The 16,675-nt window shown below is 42.1% G+C and overlaps 1 protein-coding gene across 3 annotated transcripts in view; it reads left to right on the plus strand.

Annotated features, from left to right (window-relative positions):
• Positions 1-30: 30 nt before the first annotated feature.
• Positions 31-16,675, plus strand: part of POMT2 (protein O-mannosyltransferase 2) — a 36,277-nt gene continuing 19,632 nt past the window's right edge. For 2 of the 3 annotated variants that reach the window (XR_004241048.1, XM_032113315.1), the window contains exons 1-13: positions 57-138; positions 775-859; positions 1,636-1,740; positions 2,905-3,013; positions 4,013-4,121; positions 5,809-5,968; positions 8,552-8,658; positions 9,573-9,655; positions 10,719-10,828; positions 12,800-12,866; positions 13,678-13,750; positions 15,247-15,325; positions 16,095-16,246. Coding sequence is in view for 2 of the 3 variants with exons in the window: in XM_032113315.1 (XP_031969206.1) it covers positions 800-859; positions 1,636-1,740; positions 2,905-3,013; positions 4,013-4,121; positions 5,809-5,968; positions 8,552-8,658; positions 9,573-9,655; positions 10,719-10,828; positions 12,800-12,866; positions 13,678-13,750; positions 15,247-15,325; positions 16,095-16,246 (1,214 nt within the window). In the remaining variant the exon portion in view is untranslated. Of the gene's footprint in view, positions 139-774; positions 860-1,635; positions 1,741-2,904; positions 3,014-4,012; positions 4,122-5,808; positions 5,969-8,551; positions 8,659-9,572; positions 9,656-10,718; positions 10,829-12,799; positions 12,867-13,677; positions 13,751-15,246; positions 15,326-16,094; positions 16,247-16,675 lie in introns of all 3 variants that reach the window. The other variant, XM_032113316.1, reaches the window with a different exon arrangement.

Consider the following 16,675-nt stretch of genomic DNA (forward strand, 5'->3'; position numbering starts at 1 on the left):
GGAGCCCCGCCGGGGGCCGGGGGGGCCGGCGCGTCCCGCCGCCCCGCCCGCCGCGACCCGCCCGGCCGCGCTGGCCCTCGTCACCCTCCTCAGCTTCGCCTCCCGCTTCCACCGCCTGCGGGAACCGCCGCACGTCTGGTACGGGCCGGGGCGGGGCGTTCGCCCCTCCGGCCGGGCACTGCCCGAGCCCCGGGGTGCGGGTGGGTGCGTGTCCGCCTCCTCTCGGCCACAGCGGCCGGGACTGCGCCCTGACGCCCGGCCCGCGCCCCTTCCCCGCCCCGGCCACGTCCGGCGTGGGAGGGATCCCTGTTTATCCCAGGCAGGTGGAGGGACGGGACCGCGGCAGTGAGGGCCACGAGGAAGCGCTGCGCTTTCAGGCTGGTCCGGCCCGGGTCCTGCGCCGCTCCCCGCTGCTCTCGGGACGTGCTGCAGAGAGGGCACCGGGTCCCGGGGAGATTTTGGGGATCTGTGTGTAGCAGGCTGACTTTTTAACCTAAGGTCAATTTGGAATCAAAAGGGCAAACCAGAGGTTTTGGAGTGATAATATCAAACTCTTTTAAAAAAGGACCTTTCCTAGAATGGTTGAAATGCTGTCCATGATTTCCCACTGAGTATAACACATTGTCTCATATGGAATGTATGGCAGTAACCCCCTGTACTATAAAAAGCATAAGTAAAAACACATTCCTGGGTATTTTTTTTTTCTTTTACTGTCTTCAGCGTTATAGCAGATTGGCTATTGTGGTTTGTGTTTTGTTGGTGTGTTTTTTGCAGTTGGGATGAAACTCATTTTGGGAAGATGGGAAGTTACTACATTAATCGAACCTTCTTCTTTGATGTCCATCCTCCTTTGGGGAAGGTAAACTGCTTTTCTGTTACATGTTTTAGAAGCCACAGGAGTGGGCCAATAAAAGTCTGGCTGCCTTCTGGCCAAAGGGTGTGAACAACAAAGTCTTTCCTAACTGTTGTTAACATCATAACAATTTGCATTCTGTGTCCAGAGCCTCAACTTGCAACGTTTTGTCTTCACAAAAATGCTTCTAATATAAGAAAACCAAACAATATTGCATGTTGGGTTTTTGAAAGGTTCAACATGAAAAAATCAATGTGACACTTGGAGGGCATATGTAATAGAAGCCTACATTTTAAAGGAAGCAAACAGTTCCTGATAACTTGTGAGCAGATGAGATGCCTTCCTCAAAGTATCCTGAGGGCACTGATTTCCTGTTCTGTAAATGAACTTGTTTTAGCAACAGTGTGTAGTGTGGATGAAGGTGCATCCTCCTGCCTCGTCAAGGTTATCTTCCTTTCAGACTGAGTCTCCTGAAACTAAAGGGATAGGGAGCTATGGGAGACTACAGAATTCTCTCTGCTCAATTCCACACTTGGTATTTTTCTTGAGCTTGCAGTCATCCTTATAGACTGTAGCCAAAATAATTCTGATTTTGCCTTAGACAAAGGGCAATATGTATGCATGTGATTCCTGTAAATAAACTCTTTTTTGGATGATGTGTCTGAATTATTTGTCCTCTGGATCAATGTGGCTTCTATAAAAATCTTATGTGCTGCTAGCTTGGATACTTCTTCCTCCAGTGTGATTTTTCCTGACCAGTTTTTTTCACCTTTCCTTTTCAGATGCTGATTGGACTTGCTGGCTACCTTAGTGGATATGATGGTACATTTCCTTTCCAAAAACCAGGGGATCGATATGAGCAGCACAACTACATAGGAATGAGAGGGGTAAGGCTCTGTGGCTGGCATCAAGCTGGTTAGCTTTCCTGTGCCTTCCAATACAGAGTGTTACATCATAAGAACTGCTCTTCTTGATCAGGTCAGAGGCCTATTTAGCCTGGTGCCTTGTCTTTAAGCTCCTTTGAAAAGTATTAGTGGTTCTATTGTGAATAAGTCTTAATGTCTGGCTGTGAGAGGCCAGATAAGAAACTAAGGTGAAAACTGAGGCCAACTCTTTCTGCTAATTAGTGAGATTACACTGCTGCATGGGATAGATATCTTGCCTGTTCTGCAAAGCAAACATTGCTGAGTTTGAGCTTCTCTCACTCCATTGTGCCTGGCTAATCTACTGAGGAGCCAAGGATATCAAAAAGCCAGGATCATCCACTGGCACCTGCAGTTTGCCACCACCAGTGACACAGAGCTGAGTATGCTGATGGAGCCTGGGACAGCAGGGCAGAATTCAGAGATGTATTCTATCTGAAACCCTGGCTGTACTGTATTTAGGAAGACCAAGAGCCTTATAACTGACAGCAGATAAGTCAAAAGGAGAAGCAGTGGCCAATTACTAGAAAGAAAGAAAATAGAATAGAAAGAAAACTGAAAACTGGGAAGGCATGTTTTCTTAGTTTAGTTTCCAGAGGTTCATGGTTTTAGATTTCCCTGAGCCAAAGGTGGGAGAGGTGCTGGAACCAGACATTAAAGAGAAGAAATTCTACTGTGGTCTTGCTTTCTTTTGTTTTGATTTCTGCTCTTTCTCCTCCAGTTATCCTTGGTCTTATTTATGTAGGAGAGGGGAATCTGGTCTGCTAAAGATATAAGGTGCAGGTGTATTTTGTTCTTAGATTTCATAATCTAGTATCTTGTTATAAAAAAGTTGTGTGTAGTGGGTGTGTAGTGCATCTGCTTGACACATCCTTTTATGAATATCTGGTGTAGTCTAGCAAGAGTGTGACTGACTTGTTACTAACACCTCTGCAGAACAGAGTAAGCCTCTGTCCTCTGAACAGGGTCTTTGTTCAGTTGGCTTTTGTCTGATGTTCTTTGTGACTCAGTTCAGCTGCTGCAGCACCTCCTGTTGTTGTAGGTATGGAAGATGAAGGAAAGGAGAGGGTGTGAGCTCTTGTTCACATTGGGTGGGGTTATAACTTCTCCCATGATCTTTTCCTGCAGTTTTGTGCATTCCTTGGCTCCTGCCTGGTTCCCTTTGCCTACCTCACAGTATTGGAACTGTCAAAGTCACTGCCAGCAGCCTTACTCACAGCTTTCATCCTTATTTTTGGTAGGTGTTCCTCCTACAGCAAAATTGAGTATCTTAACTGTTCAGATAATTTAATTTCTGGATTATCATGTGTTACCTAACCAGGAGATATTTGGGTTAATGAGAGACCTTCTGAAGTCTCTCAAAACAAAGAAGCAAAGTAATTCCACTTTATATATATATATGAGGCTTTTTAATTGGAGAACTTTACAGTCTTGTTTAGTTCATAGGTACTTCTGTTATTTGCATAACCACAGTATTGGATTAGGTTTCACCTTAATTTTAAACATTTTTATAAGGTGGATGGTCAGGAATGATTTTGCCCACTAGTGAAATATTGATGTTTCCCATATGAATTATAGAGATGTTTAACAGCCACTACGTTACTTTAGAAGAGTTCACAATAATAAATTAATAAAGTTCCACGTTGAATTGAGCCAAGTGGAGAAATTGACCTTGCAAATGGAGTTACCCAAATAGGGATTTTGTGAGGACACACAGGTATTGAGGCATGGAAACTTAAAATATCAAAACCATATTAATTTTTTATAGGTACCATATGCAAGATGATTTCTCCTCTGGCATCCTCTGGCACCATGGCGGTGCCATAGGTAGATCATTGCTGGCTGTAATCTCCCTCTGAGTATGTTACCAGCACTTTCCAAGTGGTGTTTCACAGATACTGCAGTACTGCCTGGGGTTTTTTTTTTGGGGTTTTGTTTTTGGGTTTTTTTGGGTGGATTTTTTTGATTTTTGGGGGGTTTTGGTTTTGTTTTTTTGGGTTTTTGTTTGGTTGGTTGGTTTTTGTTTTTGTTTTGTTTTGTTTTTGTTTTTTGTTGGTTTTTTTTTTTTTTTTTTTTTTTTACCCAGGTAGAAGTTGAAATGTTGTGATCTCCTTCTGTTTCTGAAATTTCCCTCCTTCTTCTTGTCTTGACTACATTGAGGAAACTGAATTCCCACAATCTTAGATTCACTTCAGAACTGCAAGTCTTTTTGACATTGCTGTGTGTCTCTTTGCAGACACAGGCTGTATTACTTTGTCCCAATATATTCTGCTGGATCCCATTCTAATGTTCTTTCTCATGGGAGCTGTTCTGAGTATGGTGAAATGTAACAACTGTGCAGACAGGTAAGATACAGATGATAATTTTGTTAAACTATAGGTATTCAACTTGCACACAGTTGAAGTAATGTCTGCCATTGGTGATGTGTGAATGGCTGAAATGAGATTATTTCAGGAAATTTGAAGGTGAAAATGACTGTTGGTAGGGGAGAGAAATTTTTCCTGTGAGGGTTTGTGTAGTTAGGGAGAAGGTATTGTGACTGGGGTACACCGAGAGAGTATTAAATAGATTACTTTAGCATGAAAGGAAATGTCAGCAGAAATAGTTTATGCAGTTTATGGAACCACAAATCTGGAACAAGAAAGTTAAAGCTTTTTAAAACTTCCCAGGGGAAAAAGTTAATAAAGGACATGATGGGTCAGAGAAGGAGGAATGAAGGATGGTTGTAGCATATTCAAGGCCTTGGTCCTTAATGGCAAAATTATTGTTATCTTGAACCAGTTACTTTGTTTCCAGGCTGGAGAAACACAGCTTATCTGTGGCTGTAAGCACCTATAAAAATCCTGCCATCTGAGGTAAATAGTGTAATTTGCTTGATTTAGAGAAATTGCTACAAAAACTTAGAGGGAAATACAGCCAGGATGATCCTGAATAAAGTAGTCAAGTTGCTAAGGATTTTTGCTGTAGACCATCCAGAGAGGGTGGTGATTTATAGGTATTGGAATATGTCAAAAGGCTTCTTTGTGGCTGGGCTGCAGAGAGTAGTTTCCTTGAAATGCATCCCAAATTCAAAGACATAAAACCTCAAAATTCTGTGTTATATATGAGCAGTTTTTTATTTCATTAAACATTCAAGAACTGATCATATCAATCTTACTGTGTCTACAGTTCATGTGGCTGAAATGCAGCCTGCAGCATCATGTACTGCTATCCAAGGCCATCCTTATCTACATCACGTTCCCCAGGGAGTGCAAGCACTGAATTACGGGGCAGTGCTTGATCAGCTCTGTGTGCCTTGACCTGAATTTATTGTTCGTATCTTAGAAATAATCCTGTTGGCAAAGTAGTTGATATTCCGCAAATTAAAAGCCAACTCTATAGGTATTGTGTTGCTTAGCAGGTCATGGGGATTTTGTCTAGTCAAAATAAGTGTCAAGACATTAGGAATCAGTAGGAACGGGGTTTTAAATTCTGCTGTCATTTTTTCTCATCTCTCTTCTGTGGTTCAGTTTTATGTCAGTTTATAATTTGTTTGCCTTTTGCTGCTGCTTTTGTTTGTGTTTTGGATAGATATTTTCCACTAAGGCTTTCTTGCTTTAGTAGGGGAGGCTGCTCTTTGTCTCTTGTTCTTCCCCATGTTCTTAAATTTCTGAGAGAACTAAGTTTGCACTTTATGGAGCAAAATTTTTGTTTCTGTTCTCCGAACTTCCATCTAGTCAGACTTTCTTCACACTACTATTTCAGCTTATACTTGGTGTCTGTGTTTCCATCCTTGAATGGGAGATCTATGGTTGCCCCAGCTTAAGTGTACCTGAAGCCTGTGTCAAGGCTTCACAAGCCTGTATCTGAAACCAGTATCCGTGCATGATTCTAAACTAAATGAAAAACTTGATTTTCCACTCCTTATGAGCTCCTGAGAAGATGGACTGGAATTTTGTGGGGTAACTGATTTGTTATTTATTTTTGTGACCGCAGGCTGCCCATTCATGTAGCCATCATTTTATTTACTGACTTGCTCTACTGGTCCTACAGGCCGTTTTCTGCTTCCTGGTGGTTCTGGCTGAGTCTGACCGGTGTGAACCTTGCTGGAGCAATGGGGGTAAAATTTGTTGGCCTTTTTGTAGTCCTCTTGGTTGGCTTGAACACAATCTATGACCTATGGGACTTGCTGGGGAACCTGAGCCTGTCACTGGTGAGTTTCAAAGACTTTACTTTAAGAGTTTCTTTGTTTTGTTTGCTTTGTAATTCTCCTAGTCTTTGACAACCCTAACAGAGATACTCTGTCTGCAGCAAAGAGGGGCATCTGATATGGGTGATGAAAAACAGAGATTAAGGTTATAATGAAGAAACTATCGCCAGACTTTTGGAAAAAACCAAGCACACTTATATTAGCAGGACATAATGTATACCAGCACACCAGAAAGATTGTTACTTTTTCCTGAGAGAAACTGTTACCATTCCAGTTGGATGAATTTTCAGTCTAAGCTAAAAATGCTCATTGGGAATGGCTTTGCAGTGGCCCAAAGCAAGATGTTGTCCAACACTGTTACATGACCTTCCAAGGAGTATGTGCTGCCTGGCAGACAGGCATGTCTTGCAGCACTTAGTTTGCATGAGCAGCGTGAGCTCAGGCTCTGCTTCATGAGAGTAAGGGGGCATGGGCTGCATAGCGGGCGCATGCAGAGCATCATGAGCCATAGAAATGCTCTACAACTTGCAGTATCCATAGCCAGTCCAGAAGAAGCAGGCAGCCATAGCCTTGAATTCACACACATTTAGTTCTTCTAAGCCCTAAAAAATTTGGTAGTGGGTTTGAGTGTCCTGGTCTAATATATTGCATTTTATGTTTGTGGACTGTGAAATCTGCTATTTGGAGAAATACCTTGATGTACCATTTGCTGTCTTGCAGCCAGCAGGAAGACAAATTCTTCAGTCACATCTTTTAAAAGGTGTTCAGCTCTCCTCTTGTCTCAGCCTCTTCTGAATCTTGAAAATTCTGTTTCTTTCACTTACTGTTTTTGTCTCATTTGTCTTATAAACAGTGGGGGCATGGGGGGACTTTATGTATTCCTGCTGTGTGAAATGTTTTCTTTGATTAATATGAATCAATACAGGCTGCAAAGATTCAATGTTCCAACTCCAGAGAAACACTTCTTGAGCAAAGTCAGTTAATTGCATTTGAAATAGAACAGATCCATCATGTCTAAGTTTTCTGCCAGCAGACGGCTGCACAGTGATTTCATTTGTGCTGCTGGCAGCAAAGGCAGCAAACCCTCGAGTGTTAGAATATGTAAAGAAATTTACTCCAGAAGGTAGATGCTTTCTGAATAGCTATTTGGCAACCTTGGTGCTTGAGGAGAAGGGAAAAAAAAAAGGTGAGGATTAATCTCCTGAAAGCCTGAATAACTTATCTCTGCATTTGTTAGGAAGCTACTTATGATTATTTACATGCAATTTTTTGGGGACTAACTTGATTTCTGGAATTCTCAGCTTGTGTTGGTCCACTGTTCTGGTTTGCTCACTGCTGTCTTTCACATGCAGTTTCTTCTTTTTTGACTTTGCATTGAAATCTTTAGTTAAAGAAAACCTTGTCATGAAAATTGAAGCATCTTGAGGCCTTTTTAAGTAGGGAACTGGAGGTTAGTTCATGTGCCTCTCCACTGCCTATATTTGGTTATGTACCATCAATCAGCATTGTTCCAAGTGTCCAGTGGTTATTAAGTGTTCTGCTGAAATACTTGAGCTGAACAGCTCTTTCCTTTGTTACCTTCAGCGCATTTTGCAGTGTGTTCAGCTTTTTCTATTACTTCTGAATTAATTGATTCTGGTACTAAGGGATGGAGAATGATTACCTTAATGATTATGAGGATTATGAGCTTAATGATATGATAGGTATCATGTTAAAAAAATACAGAGAATAGCAAGTGCATCTGATTTCATCCACTTTGAAGTTAGTGTGGGCATTTAGCATACAGGTTTTGCTATTTAATATTTTTTCTTCTTCCACAGCTATTTATTATCCACCCTCTATTTTACATTATTTACTCTACTACCAGCAGTGTCAGTAGGATGTGAAAATGTAACAGCTTCTTGGGCATCTGTTTGCAAAACACGTTTTCAATTGGTTGAAATAAAATATTTTGCTTTCCTGTTGAGACAGCTGAAGAACAGGTTTTGCTGCTGACTTTTCTGTAGCTTCTGGGTGAGCAGCACTAGAAGTTGCAGTGTGAGAGCATTCTTGCTAAGCAAGGTGATTTCTGTGAGTGAAACATATCTAGGTCCCCAAGAAGTCCTGATTACATTCACATTTGCATAGACTTATTGGGGAAGCAAATTTTCATTTGCTGTCTTGCTCAGCTTTGGTAGTTACTATTTTGGAAGCCATCTCTTTGCTGGGATTTTGGGTCAAGATATGTACCACTGATAAACAAGTTAAGGTCCTTGCTCTCAAAGTGTTTTCAGTGGGAGCTGCCCAACCTCCTTTGCCAAAGGTAGGGATGCTCAGCACTTCGGCTAAACTCTTCTATTGCCTGTTTTTGTCCTTTTTCCCATGACCCTAAAATTTCAAGGTACCATAGCTCCAGCTTTTGGAGATACACAGCAAGGTTTGCCTCAGTTTTTACCTCTCTCTGGGCTTTTCTGAGGTAATTCTGCAGCCTGGTAAGCTTTCTTGCACAGCAAGCTCCAGCCATAGGACTGCTGCTCAGTCTTGTGAAATAAGGAGTGAAGTTGTTCCTGCAGCTGCACTGTTTGATCCAGGCTGTGTTTGTTACAGGTCGTGTTTGGGAAGCATTTACTGGCTCGTGTACTCTGCCTCATCGTGCTCCCGCTTGCCCTCTACGTGGCTATGTTTGCTGTTCATTTTGCAGTGTTAAATAGAAGGTATTTCACAATGTTTTCTCCAGAAGAAGAATTAATTGTCTTTGCTTTGAATTAAATGCTTTTGGTTATATAGTACTCCACTTTCAGTGTCAGAAGCACAGCCACAAGCTGTGTGTTTGTTTAATTCCCTTCCCCAACTCTGGCCAAGCTGGCAGTGAAATTAAATTTGAGCTTGAGACTTTCTGAAATGCCAAGCAAGTAACCTAACAAAACTTTCTGTCTCATTTTTTTTTCCTCCTTTCTTTCCAGGACCTGAAAATGTCTCAACTCCATTCTTTGTCTTTTTGTAATTAAAGTCATTGCATTCCTGAAAAATGGCAGTGATTAAAAAAGTCTGAGTGTGCCTGAAGGGAGGGCTCTTTTCTGAATGCCTGCAACCAAGGGATGCTTTTACAAGGAAAGAGCTAGTAAAATGGCCAAGTAATGTTTTCCATATGCCAGCATTAAAAAATGAGGTGAATAAGCATTTCACTGTAGAAAAAGAATAGAAAAATAAATGTTATTTTCCAGTTAAAGTCGACTGGTCTTACCACTAACCTCTTAGCAGAAATAAGACTGCAGGAGCCACAGAGAAAGGCTTTGTTAAATCTGTCCTGACAGCAGGTCAATTTATGTGTTGTAAGAACACTTCCAAAGACAGTTCTGGTGCTTTGTGCAGTGCCAGCACGTACATTTTTGTGACCTCAAGCCCTTGTAGCTCTGGACAGTTTCCTGCAAGACTGTGTCTATCTGCTGTGATTATATACGTTAGAGAAGTGTGCCTCTAGGGGAGCTGCACCCACTCTTCTTCTTCTGATGCCTAGTCTGGTTTTATAATTTTTCTTCTGTAAAAACAACTTGGTGATGCATGACAGAGGTTTGTATGCATGTTCAGTGAGACTTCGAATTGTGACATTTTTTGCTCTCTCTTGTAGTGGTCCTGGAGATGGTTTCTTCAGTTCAGCATTTCAGTCCCAGCTGATTGGGAACAATCTTCATAATGTCTCCATTCCAGAGCGTGAGTGTCCGAATGAATAAAGCACTCTGAATGTTGTCAGTGTACATGAGAGCTTAAATAAAAATGGTGTCTCCCATGACTCAGTGCAGGGCAGTGTGGATTATGCCTTCCATGGTCGAGGTCAGATCCGTGCTGTTCCTCTGTGCAGCTTTATGTATTGAGAGAAGGAAAAAGGCTGAAAATACCACTATGTTCAGTGCATGGTCACTAGCTGTTTCATCATATTCCATCTGGAGGGAAAGGTGCCATTTTGAGGGATTTGACTTGTGTGCATGCATTTTGTTATTCTTTGGTTCTATATTGCTTGAGACAACAAAAAAATTATTGTCCTGCTCACCTTAGATTTGTAAGTGTTCAGATGTGGGTTTTGTTTCCAAAATATGTGTAAATGGAAACTATCAACTTGTGTAATACAGTGTGCCACTGGTCCAGCTGTGTTGTATTCAGAATGGATCTGAATTCAGCGAAAAGAAAGCTCTGGGGTTGTTCCCTAGTCCTCAGGTTGGCTAGGGACTACTGAGCCTTTAATATGGTTTAGCTTTGGTATTAATTGAGCTTTTTTCTGCCTGTTCCCTGCTCCAGAGCTGCCACTGGAAGAGCATCAGGTCTTCCAAGGCTGAGTTCTCCCACGTGCTGGGAGGGAAGATGTCTTAAGCCAGGGTATCAGCTCTGCTATCCGGTAGCTGAGCTTGCCTCCCTTCCCTCTTGTATTGCTGTAGGGGTCAGCAGTGTTTTAATTTGACTGTATACTCTTAGGGAAAGCTATCTCAAAACTCTCATTATGAAATTACATACCAAAGAGTGCCTTAGCACTTCTGTTTCTGTTAAAACTCAGTGGGAGAGTTTTAAGTGTTTCAGCCAAATGTTACATAACTGTTTCACTGAATCCGGGTTAGGGATGGGAGATAAGCTTGCAATGAGCCCTGTGGAGTAACTTGTCAAACAGGAAACAAACTTGCATCAAAACAATGGAGAATGCATGCCTAATCGAGCACTGTAGACTAGCTGGGGGAGATACAGGAGAGCTGCCTTATGTCTTTTTTCCTCCTTCTTTCTCATGCAGATTTGGCTTACGGGTCTGTGGTCACAATGAAGAACCTTCGGATGGCAGGGGGATACCTTCACTCCCACTGGCACCTGTACCCGGAAGGCATTGGGGCTCGCCAGCAGCAGGTTGGTGTGCTGTGGTAGTATGGCCTGCAACTGACTCCCTTTGCATTTAGCATTAGGGGTGATGTGATGGGAGCTATGTGTTTACTCAGCATCTGTTACCCTCTCAGTACCACAGCTGTGCACTTGGCTTGGAACTCCAACTAAAAAGGAGGCTTGAAGCGATCCTACCATGTTACACCAGAGGGGTGACCTACAGTAACAAGGCTTTGCTATAATAGCATGACCAGTGTCCATAAATGGAGTCCAAGAGGACTTCAGAATAGTCTTCCATAATGAAAGTTACCTCAAGGAAGGCTGTAAAACTGTGTTTAAAGCAAGTACATTACCTTGCAGGTCTTCTGGCTGTAGATTAAAAGCAAGGGAATAGGACTGCTGTGTATTGTTTTTACTCCAGCCACTGGCCTCTGTGACCTTACATGAATTCCTCTCCTTTGTGCCTTCCTGCCTTCATCTGTCACCGAAGAATTTGTAATGCTTTGCTCATTAAATTAGATACTGTACATTTGTAAGCTAATGTAGCCATATGGAAACCATCTGAACTAAGGGCTTCTCATTAAATGATTAAGCAATAAGTGAAAGTAGAAATCAGAAATCATGTAACTATCTCTAATTAAGATGTACGAACATTGAGTGGAATACTTATTTTTGTCCATCATCATCAAGCTTCACAAATCTTTGCCGCTTCTGCACTTTTACCAAGATGTATTCTGCAGCTTGATTATTAGTGTCTAAAAATTGTTCTGAGGTCCTTGAAAGAAAGTTACCAGAGAAACACAAGTGTTTGGTTTTTAACTCCCTGCTGTCTCTGTGGTGAGAAGGAAGTTTTCAGAAGTGAAAACTTTGTCTCAATCTTTTTTTCCTGCTACTTGTCACAATCAGAATTTCTAATACTCTAGCATGACAATAATGTTTATGACAGTATATGGAGATGTCATGCCAAACTGGCTCAAGCACAGGCAAAATTTGAGTGCAGATCATGCTTTATGATACTAAAAGCAGGGAAAGGCAATTTGGAGAGGACACTAATGGGAGTTCCCTGTGGAAAGTGGGAAGGGATGGCGATTTTCCCCCTGTGCTCCCTGCCCTGATGGTAGGACAGCAGTAGGGTTCTAGGGTAGTTTCAGGGCTCTGGAGAAGGGAATTTAGGACTTGGAGGAGGTTTAGAGAGGAAAAAGTGATTTCTCTGCTTCCACTTTTCCCTCCTCTCCTAATGGCTTGACCTCAAGGTATGAGGTTCTATCTCCAGCTCTCCCTTTTTCCCCACCCTCAGACGCTCCTCTGTGTTCTGCCTCTCACCCACCCACTGGGCCATCTGCTCCCACCTGAGTGGAAGGCACAGGTGTGGCACTGGGCTAGGGTTGCACAGAGCATGGCTTGCTGTTCTGTAAGAGTAGGGTGGGTAAAGGAAGTACAGTTCCACATGCTCTGGGGAGCAGAACCCTGGAATAAGATGGTCTCCCATGTCCATGGTAGCAGTAGATGTAGTTACTCTGTGTGAGGCTGAGCAGGCTGGCAAGGGTTAGCTGTGTAGCATGCGTGGCTGTAACGTGTTATCGCTGAATCCTGTTGTCAAATCTCTACTGTCTGTAAAACCAGTGCTGCTTCCATCTCCTGGTTCAGAGAGTGGTCAGTGATTATTCAAGAGTTCTGGTGTGGATATCCTGTTGTTGTAGAAGGAGCCTCTGAAATAGGGTGAGAGGAGGTCAGACTGTGTTTGGAGACTGTTCCCCATGGTGCATGTGAACTGCCATGAAGTGTAGTGCTTCTGAGGATGGGCTATATACTGGCTAAGAGGTGTCATCTGGGTTAAGCAGTGGCCCATAATTTGTTTCCTAGGGGGCACTGTCAGAAAAGTAATCCCAGGATTTCTGTGTTGTTGGTGCATTTGGGGCTTTGATTTGTTGGTGAATGTGTGACTGCTATCAACAACTTTTTTCTTGTTAGGTAAAATAATTAATCCTGTCATTTCAGGTCACTGCCTACTTACATAAAGATTTGAATAACCTGTGGATTATAAAGAAACATGATTCAGATACAGGTAACAAATACCAGTAAAGTGCCTTTTACAACTGCTGCTTCTGTTTTTCACATAAATATTCTGAGTTCTTTCCAGGGCAGAGTATCCTTCATGGTTACGAGAGGGAGAAGAGGAAGAACAAGGGGAAGCTGTCTCCATCTTGATTTACATTGTGTGTGTCTGCTGTGTTTTTGGTTCTTCTCCAGATTGTACAGCTGAAGTAAATAAGCTTTTCTTAGCTGAAGGTTGCATTGACAATTTTTCAGCTGTGTAGGGCTGCAAATAACAGCAGAGAGGAAATTAGTGTGAACTGAGTTAATATTTTTTGCAGTCTGTTATTGTGGCTAGGAGTCTTGGGGAAGTTGGGTTCTGTTACAATCCGGTACATCTTGTTTGACAGATTTTTGTGGATGATTGCTTGGGACAAGATAAGAGTACTGAATGTGATGATCTGTGGTTTGTATGGAAAGCTGTTGATTTAGATTATGTAGTGTGTGAGGCTGAGGCATGCTTGGTCTGGCAGTTTCCTTTTTTTACCTGCCACATGTGTTTATAAAAATTAACAAGAATTGTCTAAACAGCAAAAAATGTAAATAACATAGATATCTAAGAAAAATTATAATCAGTGTTGCAAGAGTCATTTATAATTCACATTCTTTGGAGTAGCTCTCAGGGTTAGAGTCTAGAACAATGTTTTACACCAGGCTTAGAGTCAACACAATACTTTATTTTTGCTTTATTATCTGCTTGAGGCATGAGTATCAGCAAGAAACTTTCTAAGATCCTGGTAAGTTTGTAAGTGCATTGATATGATCAGTTCATCTTCCTTCAGCAGATCTGTCTGACCCCTCAAGCCCTGTGGAGTTTGTGAGGCACGGAGATATTATTCGTCTGGAACATAAAGAGTAAGGATGATTTCTGGGATTCAAAGAGATTGTGTGATTGAATAGAACTGGTAGGAGACTTGTCCTGCTGGAGATTATGGTTAGATGAGCACAAGCAGGCTGTGTGACAGAGGTATCTGTATATCTGAATTTCCAGTGTGAGGTTTGTAGTGTTTTTCTTTTATGGTTAATGTTTTGAAAAGTGTCTATTAAATGAGAAACTTTCAAGATAGCCACACAATTTATTAGAAATACCTACCTAATCAGCACGGAGATTTGTTCAGGTGTGTGAGGTGTGATAATCAGGGTAACTTTTCCAGAGAAACAATTTCAAAACCCTCATTCTGTTCCCTGTCTCCATGCTGAATTTGCTAGGCAAAAAGAGTATAGGTTTTTTTGTCAGTGTACTGCAAGTATCCTGTTCCTATATTCATAGGCAGTACCCACCCACTGAAATTCTCGAGAGCACTGAGATCATAGCACTTCGGATGAAAATGGAAGCTGGACACTTCCCTCTCTGCAGGGAATACCTTAAGAGGAAGCAGGGGAGCCCTAGTGACTTGATATTTGGGCTTTGTCTAGTCTAATGTCACTATGCCAAAATGCTCTGTGCTTTCACAGCTTTGATTTCTTAACAGAACCTCTAAACTTGTGAGTCTGGAAATCATGTTGTACTGTATTCAGTATGACATATGTACAAATCATTGCTTAGGTTTCCAAAATGATTATAAGACTATTTTAAAAAAAATTTTAATTTGGGAGTTTACTATCAAATATACGGTAATGAGGATGATAAAATCTTGATTAGGCAAAATGGGTTGAGTCCCGATGAGGTCTCCAGCACGGGAGTGACTCGGCGGTGCCGTGGCAGGATCCGGCGGGGCCGGGCTGTGGCGCAGCCTGCGGGACAGAGACGTCCGTGCGGATGTGGCCGGGCGGCGGCAGCGCGCTGGGCACTGCCAGCGGCTTTGGCAAGGACTGGTGGGCCATGGCCACGTTTCTCTGGTTGCCGCAGTTGGCAGACCCTGCCAGGGTAGGAGGCTCTTTGTCTGCACTGTGCTGGTGCTAAATGGTGGCCACTGATTTCCCCGTAAATGGCACAATCTTTCCCCTCAAAAGCAAAACTGATAATCGCAAAAGGTCAGGATCTTGCTTTTCTTCTTACAAGACAGGTCTGTTTGTCACACTTTTACTGTTAATTTAAAAAAAACCAAAACAACAGAGCAAAACGAAACAAACCTCTTTTCCTTTTAGAGGTGGTAGATTGTAGTTTGAGGGTTGGATTTATTCGTGCTGTCATCCTTTTCTGTCACTGCCCAGTGTGGCATAAGCTCAGAGTCACATGCTGGGAATTGACGGTTTCACTTCACGTCCCCCATCCTGTTAAGGCTGCATCGTGCTGTGCCCTCAGCTGGAATTCAGTGGTTAGAGTACTGGCAGATCTCTGAGTGGCTCAAACCAATGTTCTTATCACAAATTGACAAGGTTCAAAGGTTTGACTTTTAATTTCATTTCAGAACTTCTAGAAATCTGCACAGTCACCAGCATGAGGCTCCCCTGACAAGGAAGCATTTTCAGGTCACTGGCTATGGAATAGTAAGTGAAGGCAAGATAAAACAAAAGCTGCTTCTTTTTTGGGAGAGTTCATATAATGCCAAGGCGATTTATTGTTGCTTTTTTTAGTTTGTTAGCCAGGATGATAGATGGACATCTCCCATCCTGAAGGAAAAACCAGGTGTAGTATGATTATATGATGTAGTTATCTCATATTTAAGGTCTATTTAATGTGAACACAGATGAAAAAAAAATTTAAACTTTTACTGTCAGTCTAGCTTTGGCAGCATTCAGCTCCAGAAATGACAAACTGAGCAACCTTGAAGTTGCTCTGACAAGTATTATTTTATATATTTGGCCTTGTCACATAGACAAGTGTTTTTTTGACAGAATGATGACAGAATTTTGAATCACGAAGATTAAATCTGCTTTGAGGGCTGAATTCCTAAACACAAAGATCTGTTGCCTAAACCCCTTTTGTGAAGCAGCCAAGTTACCCCTGTTTATGCTGTAACTCTGAGCTACAGCCAAGAATGAATTGAAAGCAAACAAAATTAAGGTTGGAAAGATAGAGATATATTTGTGAGTGGTTGCTTATGTCTAGAATGATGTCTTCCTGATGGGGAATCTCTCCTCTGAACTGTGAGTGAGGGTGGTCTGGGCTAGTTTGTTTAGCTTTGCCCCCAGTAGAGTTTCAGAATTTCCTGTTTGCAGTGCTTCAGTTCTGTATGTCTTCTAGTTTGGGCATTCTTTCATTTCTTTTTTCTATTTTTGTAATTTTTTTTTCTCCAATGGTATGTTTGCCTGACAGAATGGAACAGGAGACTCCAATGACTTCTGGCGGATTGAAGTGGTAGGCAGAAAGACTGGGAAGCTCATCAAAGTCCTGCGGAGTCAGGTCCGGCTAACCCATGTGGCCACAGGGTGTATATTGGGCTCTTCTGGAAAGACTCTGCCAAAATGGTAAATAGTTTGTAAACCCCATCCAAGGGGATGCAAGGCCTTGAGCTGACATGTTCCTTTACTCAATGGTACTTTTAGACTAAGCAATAACCGCATTTCCTCTATTTCTCTAAAAGAATAAAAATGTAACTAGCAAGTGCTAAAAATATGCCCAGAGGGGAAGATCTGGGTTAGGATTATGCAGTCTGTTACAGTGAAGGTATAGGGCTCTGAAAAATATTATCCCTTACTGAGAGATCCAAGAGTGGCATGGACATAGATCTCATCCTCTGGTAAGGCCAGGACAGGATGACAGACACGTTCTTTAATTCCCATTTTTAGCTTGGGGTTTGCAAATATCACTGGAAACTGGGGCAGTTCATACCCTAGTTCATAATCTTCAAAACGGCCTTCTATTGGTATTAATTTACCTTGTGATTAGAAGACCTT

Source organism: Corvus moneduloides, chromosome 6, assembly GCF_009650955.1.
Source record: "Corvus moneduloides isolate bCorMon1 chromosome 6, bCorMon1.pri, whole genome shotgun sequence".
NCBI lineage: Eukaryota > Metazoa > Chordata > Aves > Passeriformes > Corvidae > Corvus > Corvus moneduloides.